This window comes from Fistularia commersonii, chromosome 27 (assembly GCF_037954325.1).
Source record: "Fistularia commersonii isolate RoL2024-O1a breed Wild chromosome 27, RoL_Fcom_v1.0, whole genome shotgun sequence".
Classification (NCBI taxonomy): Eukaryota; Metazoa; Chordata; class Actinopteri; order Syngnathiformes; family Fistulariidae; genus Fistularia; species Fistularia commersonii.
In genome coordinates this window covers 6,709,014-6,725,000 of record NC_141310.1, presented here as the reverse complement: position 1 = coordinate 6,725,000, position 15,987 = coordinate 6,709,014, and the positions used below count along the sequence as shown (strand labels likewise).

At 41.2% G+C, this 15,987-nt stretch overlaps 2 protein-coding genes across 6 annotated transcripts in view; one reads left to right on the top strand and one right to left on the bottom strand.

The window, feature by feature from the left end:
• Positions 1-6,645, bottom strand: part of itsn2b (intersectin 2b) — a 36,008-nt gene extending 29,363 nt beyond the window's left edge. For all 4 annotated transcript variants that reach the window (XR_015108886.1, XM_086175060.1, XM_086175061.1 and 1 more), the window contains exon 1: positions 6,408-6,645. The gene's annotated coding sequence lies outside the window, so the exon portion shown is untranslated. The remainder of the gene's footprint in view (positions 1-6,407) is intronic.
• Positions 6,646-7,058: 413 nt separating this feature from the next.
• On the top strand, positions 7,059-15,340 carry gcfc2 (GC-rich sequence DNA-binding factor 2). Of its 2 annotated transcripts, none has more exons than XM_086175064.1 (18): positions 7,059-7,515; positions 7,978-8,079; positions 8,608-8,778; positions 9,089-9,334; positions 9,825-9,925; positions 10,104-10,231; positions 10,471-10,654; positions 10,999-11,122; positions 11,617-11,668; positions 11,941-12,038; positions 12,679-12,878; positions 12,968-13,112; positions 13,189-13,310; positions 13,722-13,798; positions 13,914-13,980; positions 14,104-14,250; positions 14,352-14,488; positions 14,751-15,340. In XM_086175064.1, exons 1-18 carry the CDS (start codon positions 7,122-7,124, stop codon positions 14,881-14,883), a joined length of 2,628 nt encoding a protein of 875 aa, XP_086031190.1. In that variant the 5' UTR covers positions 7,059-7,121; the 3' UTR covers positions 14,884-15,340. The 2 variants fall into 2 exon arrangements, with proteins under 2 accessions (XP_086031190.1, XP_086031189.1); XM_086175063.1 differs by having other exon boundaries at positions 7,063-7,515; positions 8,611-8,778.
• Positions 15,341-15,987: the final 647 nt, after the last annotated feature.

The following is a 15,987-nucleotide window of genomic DNA, read 5'->3' as shown; positions in this document are numbered from 1 at the left end:
AACGCCCCCCCTCCCCCCGATTTGACCCCGAGTGGTCCATAACAAACACCTTGTTCAGCCATAAAGGTGCACATATGTGCACTTGGCACCAACACACCTTTGGCCACAGTTCTTTGATCGACCTTGTGGTCGTATCGTCAGACTTGCGGCCACATGTCCTGAGACTCGGGTGAAGAGGGATGGAACTGTCAACTGATCACTACTTGGTGGTCAGCTGGCTCCAATGGTGGGGGAGAATGCCGGTCAGACCTGGCAGACCCAAACGTAATGTGAGGGTCTGCTGGGAACGTCTACCAGAGACCCCCGTCAGAAGGAGTTTCAACTCCCACCTCTGGCAGAACACATCCCGAGGGAAGAGGGGGACATTGAGTCCAAATGGGCCATGTTCCGGTGATTCCATTGTCGAGGTGGCAGACTGGATCTACGGTCGTAAGGCGGTTGCCGACAGTTGGGGCGGCAACCCTCAAACCCGCTGATGGACTCTAGTGGTGAGGGATGCCATCAAACTAAAGAGGGCATCCTATCGGGCCCTTTCTGGCCCGTGGGGCTCCGGAGGCAGCTGACAAGTACCAGCAGGCCAAGCAGCATGCGGCTCCGATGGTTGCCAAGGCAAAAACTCAGGCATGGGAGGTGTCCGGGGAGATTCTGGCCCACCATCCGGTGGCTCAGGAAGGGGAAGCAGTGCTCCGTCAACACTGTGTACAGTGGGAGCGGAGTGCAGCTGACCTCATCTTGAGAAGTTGCAGATCGATGGCAGGAATATTTCCAAGACCTTCTCAATCCCATTGAAATGCCTTCAAATGAGAAAGCAGAGCCGGGGGACTCTTGAGCGGACACACCTATTTCTGGGGCTGAAGTTGCTGACCTAGTTCCCCATCCTGAGGATCACCATCCCGGTGTCGGACCTTTGTCCGCATTGCTGGTTGTGGGTCAGACCCATGTCCGGTGAGAGTTGGACTCCGCCAAAGCTGCCCTTTGTCACGATTCTGTTCATAACTTTTATGGACAGAATTTCTAGGCGCAGCCAGGGTGTTGAGGGGATCCGGTTTGGTGGCCGCAGGATTGAGCACGGGAAAGAACCAGGACACGCTTGAGAGACTATATCTCCAGGCTAGCCTGGAGACGCCTTGGAGTCCCCCCAGAGGAGCTGGACCATGTGGCAGGGGAGAGGGAGGTCTGGGCCTCACTGCTCCGGTTGCTGCCCCTGCGACTTGACTACCGATAAGCGGGAGGATCCATCCATCCAGATGGATGGATGGATGGATGGATGGATGGATAGATGGATGGATGGATGTTGTAGACAGGTGATTGCTGAATGCAGTCAACATTTCAAACGTTCTTCCCGGACCCATGCTTCACTCCTCTCAGGATTTGTGTTGAGCTTAACTTGGTAGCTTGATCAACCCACAGAGGAAAATTGTTACGGCCACTTTAATCTGTGATCTCTGAGGAACCAACCATAGATAAGGATTCAAATATCAACAGGTAAGCTGAGACCTCAGCCTTGCAACCCTCCCTTCAACAAAAAGACAGGACTGGTACCCGTGGTGGTGGTTGGGGGTTTCTGTGTGACCCTTGCATCAAGTGACAGAAACAAACTAGATGAAGAGTAAGAAGCCTGTCACAACCTCTGCATGAGGAATGACGATTGACAGCATAAGACTGACAGGCTGGGAGAGGAGCTTGCCTAGCCTGGACTAAATGAACAAATGGCCTGTCAGCCTTTAGTGGGGGATTTTATCCAACCAGATTTGCAAGCCAAATTTAAATTTTCTCTGAAATACCCCTCTTCACATACACTCGTGCATGAACACACACAATTGCTCTCTTCCTCAGAAGAAGCATTGAGCTACTGCATGAATACTGCATTTGCATTCACAGTATTTGCATTGGGAATAACCCCACTGAGGTAGAATTGAGGTGAGGATTGGATCGCACAGACACACCCGATCAGAAAACTAACTTTTGTGCCAGATGGAGTACCATTAAGACCACAAAAAGTGATGTTCTAAAAGAGATGTCTAGAGCTGCAGAGCGAACACAAAGGGCTGTTGAAGAATCTTCTACTGCACATGCGCTCATGAGACCAGATTTATTCCCCATAACACTGAAGAAGAGAAGGCCGTTAATATCTCCTGACACACAGTACCAACATTTTACCGCGGTTTACATGATCTAATCGCTTACTGTTTAGTATGGCATAATATCCAGTTAACATGTTGGGACTGGAAGCTGCGTTTGGCAGCAACCTGCCAATGTGCTCATGAGAGAGACATTGACCTCCTCCCAGTTCTATTTATACTGGTGTGCAACAAGAGCTTTGATTATTCTTGGGACTGGGTTTGTCTAAAATAACTACAGCATGACTGGGTTTTTTGAAGCCAATGCCCACCCAAAGTATGGGCGTAAGAAAAATAAATAAATAAATATCAAGTAACCTTATATCAGATGTGAGCACCTGTAAATGCTCTCAATGAAACATATGGTAAGTGTCAATAGTGAAACAGTTTATCGTAACTTCTACCAAGTAACAACCAACAGATTTTCAGTGGAATGGAAGACAGAATTTGGACTTAATGATTAATGTTACACAAAATATTCAAGTTGAGAGAGAGAATAAAATCCAAATGCACAGATGCCATACAAAATTTAATCCTTGCAGCAATTACAGATGTTAGAACATTCTTGCACTGAATTTAGGAATAAATACATTAGATTACATTGCTCTGTTTACAAGCTCCGCAGCATCCCCTTAATCTTGCATCCTACATTATCCACTGTTTAAGAGGATCGTGGTTTGCCAAGGAAACTTCCTCAGGGTTGCGGTCTGTCTTTGAATTCATGACTATTGGTTAAACCTCAAGTGCTTCTGTTTGGCTTCGCTCTCAATTGCAAAGGCCAAGTCTGTCTCTCTGCGTTAGTATACACACAACAATGAAAGCTGTTGGATAAATAGCCCGTGTCCTGGACATTAGTTTTTGCAGTGGCAGCTTTGAACTCTTGGTGTCTTTGACTATCTTTAACTGTGACACTTCGTCAACACAGGTCAACTCATAGTTAATCTCTTAATAATGCACTTATCACAAGTCTCCAAGGTGTTTCACTGAGTAACAGATATTGAAAGCCTCATGAACAGTCAGAGATTTGAAACCAAGGGTGCACACACTGATATTTTACAAAGAAGCTTTTCTCTTTTCTTTATCATTCTACTTCCTCATTCTCCAATTCTGTTTAAAATTTAGCAGTTTTATCTCTTTCTCCCCATGTGTCACTGTGCATCTAACTTGGTCTTTTTGTCCTAAATGCATACTTTGCCCGTTTTCTGACTCTTGCTTGTCTTCACTCCCTTTCAGAAGTCACTGCTGGCTGACTGGCACAGTGTTTTTTTAAGATATGGATGTGCTTGCCTTGCTCACTGATCTCATCCCAATGACATCACATTACTTCTAGCCAATGACTCTCTCTTTCCTTACTTGTGCCACTATGGTTTCCTCCCATTCAATTACTTAATTCAATCTTTTTGACTGGATCTTTCATGTTACAATTCAAGAACATTTCCCTTACCAAGGTAGGAAAAGCAAGCCTTCAAAGCAAAGCCAGAGAGCTGGCAGACCAAGTGCCAGATCCCTAACAAGTGCGCAAATCAACAAGCCAATAACTCATGTTTTAATTTAAACAGTGGTTTATCAGGTACGAAGCTGTACTATCTGGTGTAAAAAATGGAACAGGCATATATGTAAGCTGGTTTACAGGAGATATTTGGGTGCTCCATCCCCAATTCACTAACTTCTTCATGAAAGTGTAACTCAGCTACCATGTATGCATTCAGAAAATGTTATTTCTTATTACTGTTTGCAATGTAATATTGTTTTGTTAAGAGGCAAGGCATGCCTCTCCCTCCTGAGATTGACTCTGCCCTACCCTGAGTTGAGCATTTTGCAGGATAAGAAAGAAATTGGAAAAACTGAGTGAAGAACTCCCTGATCTATATTACAGTGGAAACCAGACTTGCTTAATTTTATCAAAGTACCAATATTTTATCTCTTAGCTTCCTCAGTTCTCATTGACTGCCATGTCTGTGACTGAAGTCACTGAAGTCTCAAGTATTTAAAAAGGGGGATGACCCTGAAGAAGCATATACAGCAAGTCTTGGATCCCCCCAGTCACCAGGATGAAAGGAGTTATTAACACCTGGAGGAGAGTGAGGGTGTTAAATCACACCCTCACCCAGGTTGTGCTTAAATACCTGAACCTGCTTGTGCTTAGATAACAAGAAGTGAGGAAGCCTCTTGAAAGACTGGTGAAACACCTTCAAGAAAGTAAGTAATTCCAGTTCCTGCAAATACCAGTTTATTCAGGACCTACCACAACCTGGATGACTGAGAGTCTACACAGACATAGAATGACAATCTACAACTTTCTACAAAAATCTAGAACTATTGTAGAAACGCTGCACTGTCTACATGTATTAGCATGTCTTTCACCACCATCACTGATCAAAAAGGAACTTTCATCTTGCCTTAAGGGGACAAGAGACAGTTTCTAAAACTGGAATTTACATTCATGCTGATCAGTTGAACAGATTATGGCCACTGATCACCTCATTAACCCTGAATACAGAAGTCTGTATGCAGTTCTGATCTCAAAGGACAGAGATTGATGAAGCTGGTACTGGTTAAAAAGTCTGTTACACTTACATTACCTGCAGTGTTAGATGCTGCAAGGAACAATTGCAGGGATATAAGTCAATGTGCTGAAATACACACAATGTGTTACTGAGCATGTCAGAGCAAAGTACATGAGCGCATTTTGACAGATGGCTGAGGACCATTGAAATCGTGGCAATATTTACTAACTTGACTACAGATGGTGCCTCCCTTTTCGAGAGAGAGAGAGCGAGAAGGGAATATCCCGATAATATCTGCAGGATCCTAGGTAGAAAACAGATTTACTTGTCTCCAGAAAATTAATATGGAACAAATGACACAATATAATGAATGCATGAAAACAAAGTGCAGCAGAGCTCTGGTTTGCTAAAATTTTGAACCAGACTAACAATTGGTTAACAACTTTAATCAGCCAAAATCAACGCTTCTAACTCTCTTATGTATCTTATGAATGGGTAAGATGTCAGTTGTGTGAGTATAAAATCTGAATAGATCAATATTTTTAGACGTGGAAATACACGTGTGATTCCATTTGCTGGCCCAGTCGGCTCCCAGCAAAGTAGCAGGGCTGGTAAACCTTGCTATTTAGCTGAAAGCACAGCGAGCAAACTCAACACTTCAGATAACATTTGAGAAGCAAATTTCAAAACTGATGTTTGTGCAGAATTTAAAAAAAAATGCAAAGATAAATTACACTTTGAATGTTTCTTTTTTTTTTTTTTTTTTTTTAATTCAACAGTAAAATATTTCGCCTTAAGTCTATATTTAAAGTTTTGGTAAATGATATAGTATTGCAGCATACTGGAATAAGTATTATATTGTAGTTAATTGCTCTAAAATTGAGATCATGAGCCAGTAATTACGATATATTGCCAAGCATGATTGTCACGGGAAACTTCTATTTGAATAACCGGGACTTGTAATTTTTGATGTAATTAGTAAACGTCATATGCAATATTTGTGTTCTTGCCATTGCTATTGTAGTTTAGACAAGCACAGAAGCACACACTTATACTCCATTATTGGTATTGATCAGACTGTTTATCTTTGCCAGCACATACCTTGAGGCCATCATTACATTTTCCATCGCTTGATCATCTCCTCCAGTAAATACAGCAAATAATTAATTCAGTGTGTTTCATTAAACTGCTTTGACTTCCAGCATGTTCACAACTTCCAGCGAGGACTTGTCCCTGATATTTGATTGTCCCTTTTTGAACAATAAAGACAGTTTAAGGGACTTAACGTGGGTGAGGAAAACCATAAAGACTATGTGAAATGTCAAAAAACAATCGATGATAAGCCTTTTTTTGTAGAAGAACAAACTCGCATCTACATCTGCGTCTGTGTAAGATACACAGATACAGTAACATTCCCGTGATCGCCGTCACCAGCCAGATACCTGCCTGCAACCTGCTCAACAAGTTTGAATCGAGAGGAATTTAGAGGACTTTCCAACAAAACCGATTTCAAACACGCCATAGACTTCGATAAAAAAAAGTCAGCTGATACCATGATATTTTCTGAAATCATGGATAACTTAAATACCCCGTCCCGGGTTGTTTTCGGGACATCTGCAGCATCACCACGTAGATACGTTTCAATTTGCATTATTGCATTAATCGCTGAACATATCTCACCACACGAAGTAAAACGAGGTGGTGAGACTTTTTAAAATTTGATATTTTGCACAATTACAAACTCACACCCGTGCTTAGATAAGCAATTTCGCTCGCCTACCTCTCCTCTCACCGCGGCCCAAAAGTACAACTTCCGAGCAGCCGAGGGGGGCCGAGTTGTCATCCACTTCCTCCGGGCGCTTTTCACAAACTTACTGAAGATGCTTAATGTCGCACAAGAAGAGAAATCCCCCTCTCCAAAAACGGGTTGATTTTTTTTAGCTGCGCTGCTACTGAGCAGAACCTGTTGCTGACAGCTCGGTGTGTCACATCAACAACATGGCTGACGCCTAGTGATCGGCCGCTGTGTGGCTGCCGGGACTGTTAACGTCTGTCCGGCTGCCGAGTGGGAGGAGAGAGAGAGAGACAGAGAGAGAGAGAGAGAGAGTCAATAGTGGGAATAAAAGTTGAACAGATGGAGAGGGGTTACAATTGACGGGAGCGCTGACTATGGAAAGATAATAGAAAGGACGTCGCTTTAATTACATTGGATTTGTTTTGAATTCTTTGTGCCCGCCAGCGTGCTCTATTGTTTTATCCTGCTATAGAATTTGTTTGAACAAACGACGTCGTTAAGAGTTAATTAGCTTTCGAACGTAATAACGTGAATTCCAAGTCAACTGACCGTAACGCTTTCAAGGCGACGGGCTACGACTATGTGGCAATAGTTTTTTGTTTTGTTTTTTTACCTCTGGCAATTGGAATAGTTAGTTTCTTGTGTAACTACATATCCCATAAAGCATTGCGGTCGGTTTACGGCCGGTTTTTATTACGTATGTCAACGCTTCACGACGAGTTGTCGTACCTCCGTCGCTTCGCTGTCGAAAAACCAGTCACTGTCCCCTCACTGAGTGCGTCAACAAAAATGTTCAATAAAAAGCCCCGGAGAAACTTTAGACAGAGGAAAGGAGAGTCTAGCGATGAGGAGGAAAAACAGAAAAGCAGTGATGGGGAAGAGAGTGAGAAAGCAGCGGTTGTTGTGAACAAGCCGTCCAAAGTGGCCCACGGCCGCGGGATCTCTTGCAGTTCGAAGCGAGAAACGCGTCCTTCGAAGCCGAACGAGCCCGGCGGAGAGGACGAGGAGAAGCTGGAAGAAACAGAAGAGAAGAAGAAAGTCGGACAAAAGACGAAAACAAACGCAGTCCTCAGTTTCGCTGATGACAAAGAAGGTAGCGTAGACGTAGATGGGGTTTCTTTTATATAAACGTGGGGACGTTTCGCTCACGTCGATGTGAAGGGAAGGTATTTCGTTAGTAAAATGTTATGTTGACAAGATGGATTAAATATTGTCAGCAAACGGTGTAAACCCCAAATGGTTTACACCATAATCATTTCAATGAAATGCCTCTGTTATTCTTAACAAAACAAAGACTGCTTGTGCTATGCGCGGTATTGTGAAGTTTGCAGATCCTTAGATGAGCCTGTCCCATATAGTCAACGTGACTGTTTTATAGAGTTTGAATACAATGCAGAGGTGTTGATTTTTAGGTTTAAGGTCGGGTCTGATCCAGGAAATTGCTTTTAAAATATTGGGGGAGGTTAGATCATTTGAAATTTAATAGAGAAGCGTAAACACAAGTTATCACACTAATTGATTGTCTGATTTATTTTAATTGTTTTTGCCCATTTAGCCCTGGAGCCAGAATTTACATTAAAGAGATCTGCTGATAAAGCTGTCCTGTTTCAAGTTAGGCGTAAGGAGACTCCACCTGCTGAGACCACATGCAACACCGGTAGGTGCTTTCTCTGTACTCCTAGATCCTTCCAAAACAAATCATAAAACATTTTAGGTCCTCATCAAACTGCACTTCTGTGAATTCATCCCTGGAAAACAAAAGTAAGACATTAGGACTATGTGGCTCTGCAGACCTCAGCAAAAATGCACAAACAAGGAATACTTGGATGTTAAGCATGAGTAAGGGACAAGCGCCCTATTTTGAAACAGTACATCACACTCCTGCAGGTCACTAAGAAAACTGCCAAAATTCAAATCTTTTTACAATAATTATTGTCATCATCATCTTTCTTTAATTCAAGGCCTTTGCATTTTAGTCAGTCAATCAGTGTCACTCTATTACTCTCTACACTTTTTTGTCCTACTACTCACTCCTAGCACTTGATCTTTACAACTATATTTATCTTTTTTTTAATAATCACTTTGACCAATATTACTTTGAATTTTATTACTTTGAATTAATCAAACAAATGGGCAAAATACCATATTTAAGTTGGCTCTTGGACATGTCTCATGTATCCCTCAGCAGCAGATGGAGGAGTCCCTCTATCTCCTAGGCAAGACTACTGCAGTCAGGCATCGCCTCTTAGTCTTCCGCGTAGTGATAGCGAGGAGGAGGATGGTGATGGAAATGATGAATGTGGGGCCAATTCACCCACATCTAGCTACAGCAGCAGCTCCTCAGCTGCTAAACCAGGTATGGGTTTTATTGGGTATGAAATGAAGGGAAAAGTCACTGAGAGAGTAAATGTGACTTAAACAATTTTTGTTGGTTTCCATGCCTAAAGAGTGACAACACATTGTGTGTTAGTGCTGCAAACACTGTGTAAAGTTAATTATATGTTTGTGAATATTTCTTGTTAGTTTGGGGTTATTTGTTAAGTACTTTGTCCATTTTTATGTCTTTTATTACCTATTTTCTGGTGTAATTTGTTGTAATGTCACAGGTAGACTGTATTGCCACATTCATCCTTCCTGAATTCTCTTTGCATTTATCTTGTTTTCAGTATTCATACCAAATGCCAAGGCTATTGATGCGGCCAGGAGGCAGCGACGGGCAGCTCGGGCGCAGAAAGAATTCATCCCTCTCAGTAAAGACGGCCAGAGCTCGGCTGGCAGCACACCAGATCGCGAACACGGGGATGATGAGCACATAGATGAAGATGATGACGATGAACTAGATGACCATGAGAGAACCATAGAGTTTGCTCCCCGAATGAAAAGCATCAAGGAGAGGATAGCTGAGAAACTGGGTATGAGAACGGATGCTTGATATGAGAATGAACGCTGAGAATAAGGAGAGGAAAGCTTGTAAGTTTAAAAAGGCAAAGAACCAAAAGAAAAATTTATTGAAAGGGTTATTTAAGGATATATAAATAAGCCACTGGTCACTGTTTGCCAAAGCTGCTCCTCTTACTGGCTGGGATTAGTGTTCTGTCAGAATGTCAAACATGGATCAAAATTCATGTACCAACTGCTTTTCATTTGTCCTTTTAGACGTTTTTTGCAGATGGTTTCATTTAATATGAACTTTAACTAATGTAAAACCCTACAAATGCTCTTATTGTCTTCGATATTGACTAATTTTTGTGAACAAGGAGTTGGCATGTTTTTGAAAGCACAGTATTAGGACATGAACGTTTTATTGTTCTAAACATATGTTAAACTTGTAGGTCTTAGAAGGTTTTTGCCTTCCTTTTGTGGTATAGTAATTTGAAAAGTACCTTTCTGTACCTGTCTCAGGGGAAAGTGAAAGCAGTCTGGGGGGGACTGATGAAGAGGAGCAAGAGCTGTGGGAGGAGACGCAGATTGGAAAGGGAGTCAAGAGACAACCAGGAGAACAGGTAAATAAATCTTTGAACACCCTGTTGTCTTTTTCTTTCTTCTCTCATCACATCCAGTATTGTAGTATCAGTATTTTGTTTAAGTAATATCAGAGTTTCCTCTTAAAAATATGGCTCCTCTACTCTATTAAACAGCTTTGATTCCTTGCGATTTTGTCATATTTCCTCTGTCTGTCAGAGTCCGAGTGGCAGTGATTCCAGCGGCCCCAGCAAGAAGCAGGAGAGACGACGAAAACAAATAAAGTCAATCCCAGAGGTCCTTCCATCGGTCACAGTCCCAATGGTGAAGAGGAGGATCGCTGGAAAGTAGGATTTCCAGATCATAACTAGGTTAATTAAATCGAGTGTCATTCATTTGAGATGTCACTTGAATTTCAATGAAAAAAGATGTTTATGCTTAATCCAAAGGTAATATTGCTTACGTTGCTTATATTTGGTAATCAGTTGTATTGTTCATTGTATTCCCTGAAATCCATTGCCACATTATTAATTCATTACATCAGTTTCTTTAAAGTTGATATAACATGAGTGTGAAATGTCCTCAGACTGGACTCACTGAAGGAGGTGTGCCGAGCGCGGCAGGCTGAGCTCAGACGAATGGAGGGGGATGTTGAAAATGCCAGAGTCTCTGCTGAGAATCTGGAGGAATGTTCCCCCGAGAGTCAGCTGAAGTTTTTTAGATCCATGACCCTTTACACACACAACTTGGTGGAGTGTCTGCGGGAGAAGGTAAGAAAACAACAATTTATGTTAATTTAATGTTATGTTAATTTCACCATGTTGCCTTCTAATGCAACCAGACAGGGCTTTGAAAGATACTTGGACTCAGTCTGTTAACTAGAGCTCTGCTGTATGATAAATATTAAATGAATATAAACATGGAGATGTAATGCGGGATTACACTTTTATTGCCTCGACTAAATGTGAATGTCTGAACTATTTTTTTTTTAATTCATGTTACTTTCCATTTCCGGTTATCAGTCAGCCAAAGACATTGCTAATGATTAGAATGTTGTTGTTGTTTTTTTTTGCTTGTTTTTTTCGGTAGCTGTTGTAAAGTTGCCTTTCCTCAGATCATGGAGATCAACTCTTTGGAACTGGAGCTGCACACTCTCCTTTCTGGCCACATGGAGGCACTATTGGCTCAAAGACAGCAGAAGATCAAGGAGCAGGCTGACCGCCTACAGCAAATCAGTTGTGAGTGTTGAGAACAAGCTGGATTATTTCCATGTGTTTTCAGTGTTTCAGGTTAAACTAGTTGTAAATGTGTCAAGTCATTCCAGCGGTTATGAGACTGAAGTTGGTTTACTTTGTGGCTGTCTGACATAAAACTCCTCAGATGTGTAGCTGCACGCTGTGGTGACATAGATGTTCAGCTTTGAAACATAAGATGCCCATCAGTGTTTTACCTTTTGATCTTAGCTTTTTTGAGGGTGAAGCTATTGTCTTGTTTGCACTACAAAGTCTTGGTCAGTGACAGACTTGAAACATTGAGAACTTTTAAAAATGTTGAAGATGTTGAGGGCTGCTGATTCATCAAATACTTAGTTTAGTTGAAGAGATATCCACCAGTAAAGAAATGCCTTTAGGAATCAACTAATGTGCTTTTTTTTTTTTTTTTAATAATTTTAAGATAATTTTTTTTGTGTGTAAAGTGTAACTGACAATTTGGTGTTCCATCTCACTTTCAGACAGCAAAGATGAGCAGAGCAAAAGTTCTTCCAATGGAACAGAAACTCCGAAGTGAGTAAACTTAAAGAATTGAAACTCAAGGTGTTCCCAGGCCAGCCTGGAGACATAGTCTCTCCAGCATGTCCTATGGTCCCTTCCCAGATAGACATGCCAGGAATACCTCCCAGTTTTTTTGCATAATCCTGCTGACAGGTTACAAAAAACAGGAGATTTTGATAGAAATTACACACAAGCATAAAAAAGTTATTTTTTTCAAGTCCTTTAAATCTGTACGCAGCGGAAGATCTTACAGATTTTTCTACTTTTGTTAACATTGGTTACAGGAAGGAAGACTCCGCTGTAAGAGCTAATGAAGAGTTTGAAATGCCTGAAGACACAGAGTTGTCAGCGGAGGAGGAAGAGCTTCTGCAGAAGCAGAAAGGTGAGGATGACACCAAATTTTCTTGCTTCTAAATGATGAGGTTTTAGAAGATTAAGGAATGCTGATGTATTCCCGCCAGCCGCAGAGTGAGGAGGAGATGTGGAACATCTGATAGGATGATGTGTGTATTCTTTAGTGTCTGACCAGAATTCTGAATTCTAATTACAGCTCAGCGGTGTGGAGGAAAGTAGTACGTTCAGGAAACAATTTTCCAATTTGGATGTTAATCATATTTAAACTAACCTGTTTGCAATTTGTCCCAAATAAAACAAATCTAATTTCCTGGCTATTTCCAAAGTTTTCTATGAGCTTCTTTCTAATTTTAAGGGGTTTTGTCTTCTTTTTAAGTCTTCTGTTTTAATAATCCCCTGTACATTTTGAAGTTAATCTTTTTTAATTTTTAGTTCACTGTTCATTGTTAAAATTACTAATTGTCATATGACTCATGGCATTCCTCGGGATCTTTGCCGTTAAGATTTCACTGAGGTGAAGACATTATCTGGACACAGACAAATAAGGTCATGTATTCCTGTCAAGACAGTATCTATATACATTAGTAATAAAGCTGTCTTGTTCTTCTCTGCTCCCATATGTACAGGTCTAATGTCTGAAACTTGTTTTTTCTGTCCGCTGCTTCTAGACGACATCCTGATGAAGTCTCAGGCTGTGTTTTCTGACGTTCAGGACGACTTCTGCGACGTTAAAAGGGTTCTATCTCGCTTTGAAGAGTGGAGGGGATTCTATTCAGACTCCTACTACGACGCCTACATCTCGCTGTGTTTGCCAAAGTTGCTAAACCCTATTATAAGACATCAACTACTTGTGTGGAACCCTCTAAAGGTACAGAGGCTGACTCCTATCATTATGACAAATGGCAGTCTTCATACTTTTCTCAAGGTTTAAAAATTTGCATAATTTGTGTCTGAAAGGACTCATGCAGCGACTTGGAAAGCCTACCCTGGTTCACAGCCGCAGAGACGTTTTGTCACGGACACAACCACACAGAGCTAGAGCACGTGGACAGACAGATGCTGTCTAACACCATAGAAAAGACCGTCGTGGTCAAGATAACTGGTAATGCACAGTCCACCTCTGTAGTAAAATGTTGACGCAAATGCAATGTAATATCTCTCACTGTGTGTCTTCTAAGCCTTTGTAGAGTTTGTGTGGGATCCCCTGTCCCACCGTGAGTCTGTCTGCCTCGCTGATCTGTGCCGCTCACTGAACGAAGATTATTCTGTCTTTGAAGGAGACCACAGCAAACCTGTCAAGGTAAAGCGAGCCCGTTTGCGGGAATCAGCGGTGACTGCAGTCACACAAATCCTGCTTCTGTCTTGCTTTTCTGTTTCTTTGATTGTTCTGAATCCATCAGGATCAAATCAACATGTTTGATATTTAGCCCAAGCTTGAATTAGGGTTTTGAGATACAGAAGGAATAAACTCAAGACTGCTCTTCAATAGACTTAAAGAAAATGAAACCAACTGTAAAATGACAAAAAAGGTCACAAAGAAACACTGAACACAAAATACCCAGCATTCAGATGACAACACAGTAAACATAAATAAATGTGCTGCACGAGAACACATTGAAATATTTAATATGCCTATATTTCTAGTTTCTGATGAGCCCAAAGTCAAATAAAAAGTATCTATTTGTGCTGATGTTTCGCCTTCGCCTTGCAGACCCTCATTGACGCTGTGGTTGGCCGATTGAAGAGCTGTGTCGATGACGACATCTTCATCCCCCTCTACCCGAAACAGTAACTTCGTGTTCTTCCCTCTTGTGCTCTAAATCATTTCATTTGAAGCACAGCATATATACCGGTAGTTGTCTTTAATTTTGCGCTCTATTGTTGCATTTGCCTATTGTTAAAGGTTCTTGGAAGATCCGCTGTCTCCTCAGAGGCACTTCAGGGACCAGCAGCTACGGATGGCCATTAAAGTATTATTCATTTAATTCTTCTTCAGCCATTTGTACAATATTACACCTTTGCTGTGCAGAAATGCTTGACTCTGCGAAACTGCTGTCGGCTTACAGATATTTATTTTTTTATTTGGGTTTTAGCTTCTAGGGAACATGGGGAAATGGGATTTCCTGCTTCCGGAGTCCATATTAAAAGAACTGATGTTGGACAAACTGCTGAATCGCTACCTGATGGTCACCCTTTCGAGCCAGACACTGTCCAATATCGAAGTTAATGTATGCAAAAAGGTATTAGTCTTTTGTATTTCTGGTGTTTGTTCCTTCATCATAATTTACAGTCTCGATGATAATCTTTCTGCTTCTGAATGTTCTTTGTGTCTCGTCATTAGATCGCTGACTGTCTGCCACCAAGCTGGTTCAAAGGACAGAGCGAATGTTTGCCTCAGCTTCAGTCTTTCAGGAACCACCTGATTCAAAAAGTTCACAGCACGTGCAAACAAACGCCACCTGAAGATCCAAACACAAGGTAATTTAAACGGCATGTTTCTCTGGAGGACAGCTGGATAAATGTAAATAACTTCACATTAACAACACACAGATCTATCTTGAAAATGTATTATCCATGTCACTGTATTGGTTTCCAATAGTAAAGAAACTGTTCTATAATTTCCTGAAACAAAAGTGTGATGACATTCACATAGATGTGTTCTTTGTTCAAACATCACTTCCCTTGGCATGTAAATCCGCATTAATCACAAAGTGCTAATCCAGAATATTTCCCGATCTAGGTCTGCTGTGGTCGAAGTGCTACAAGTGCTGAGCCAAATCAGGTGCCTCGATTCTATCACGGCCATAACAGAGAAGTACCACTACCAAGATGCCATCTACTCTTACCAGCTGCTGAATCCAGAGCCAGTGTGAACATCAAACCTTATGGTCGATAAATCAAGCAGCAAAAGCACATAAAAAAGTGGGAGGACAACTGTGTTGGTTTTATCCTGGAAGGACTGACAAGTCAGTTGACTGGATGCAGTTTTACTGTTATTTTTCCATTTGGTGGAAGAACATGTTTTCACTGTATCTCAGATGCTGAAGTCAAATAAGGAAAATAAAACTGCCATCTTATGACATGCAGAATTAATCACTAGTGTTCAGGTGATAAAGACGTATGAAAATCACCTGAGTATTATTTTTTAGAATGTTTTTGCAAAGGGGATATTTGTATTTTTCTAAATAAATATTTGGATTTTATCGATACATGGGAGTTTTTATTTCAATTTGGAGTTAACTTGAAATTGGTAAACTGACTCAAATAAAAATAGAAAATGGTTCAAAAGGAGAAGGGCACAATAAAGCATATATAATTATGAGCATTTTACTTCACCTGCAGTTCTGTGCTTTTTCCGCTGATTGTATCTGCACATGAACCTCAAGCTCCAACAAAGCTACTCCATCTGCCTCACACATGAAAGACCACAGAAAGGAAGCTCCTCTTGATGAGTGTATGAATCTGATAATGGAGCAGAGACACATGACTATACAGCCCATAAATAGCTCTGCCATGACAAAATGTGTGCATCAAGACACATCAGAGGGGCAAGTTAGTCTTGACAGATCCCAAATTCTGAATGGATTTTTTTTAGCTCTGTTGTGAAAAAAATGAAGTTTAAATTAAAAAGAAAATCAACTGATCATTGTAACCTGTGGTTATCTGTGGAGTAGGTCTGTAGTCAAGCTGCTATTATCTTTGAATAATGTTCACTATATTGCTTCAACAGAGCACTGCTGTCAGATGAAGAGAGCATTATTCTCAAAACAGTCCAAAAGTAAAAGCAAATAAGTGTCTTCTATTTTCTTTGTTTTCTCGTAATTTGCAAAAAAAGGTGAGTCACTAGAAAAATATCAGACTAGAACACTATAAAAATGAATAATTGGAATGATCTGGGATGATCTTGAAAACTCCCAAATTCCAAATGGGTGTTTTCAGCGCTGTTCTGAATGAATGAAGTTTACATGAAAAATAAA

Excerpts from the sequence above, each read along its gene's own strand:
- gcfc2 (XM_086175064.1), top strand. The coding sequence starts at position 7,122 with ATGTCAACGCTTCACGACGAGTTGTCGTACCTCCGTCGCTTCGCTGTC. Across the intron at positions 8,080-8,607 it reads TGAGACCACATGCAACACCG|CAGCAGATGGAGGAGTCCCT; the intron begins GTAGGTGCTTTC and ends TGTATCCCTCAG. Across the intron at positions 11,669-11,940 it reads AATGGAACAGAAACTCCGAA|GAAGGAAGACTCCGCTGTAA; the intron begins GTGAGTAAACTT and ends CATTGGTTACAG.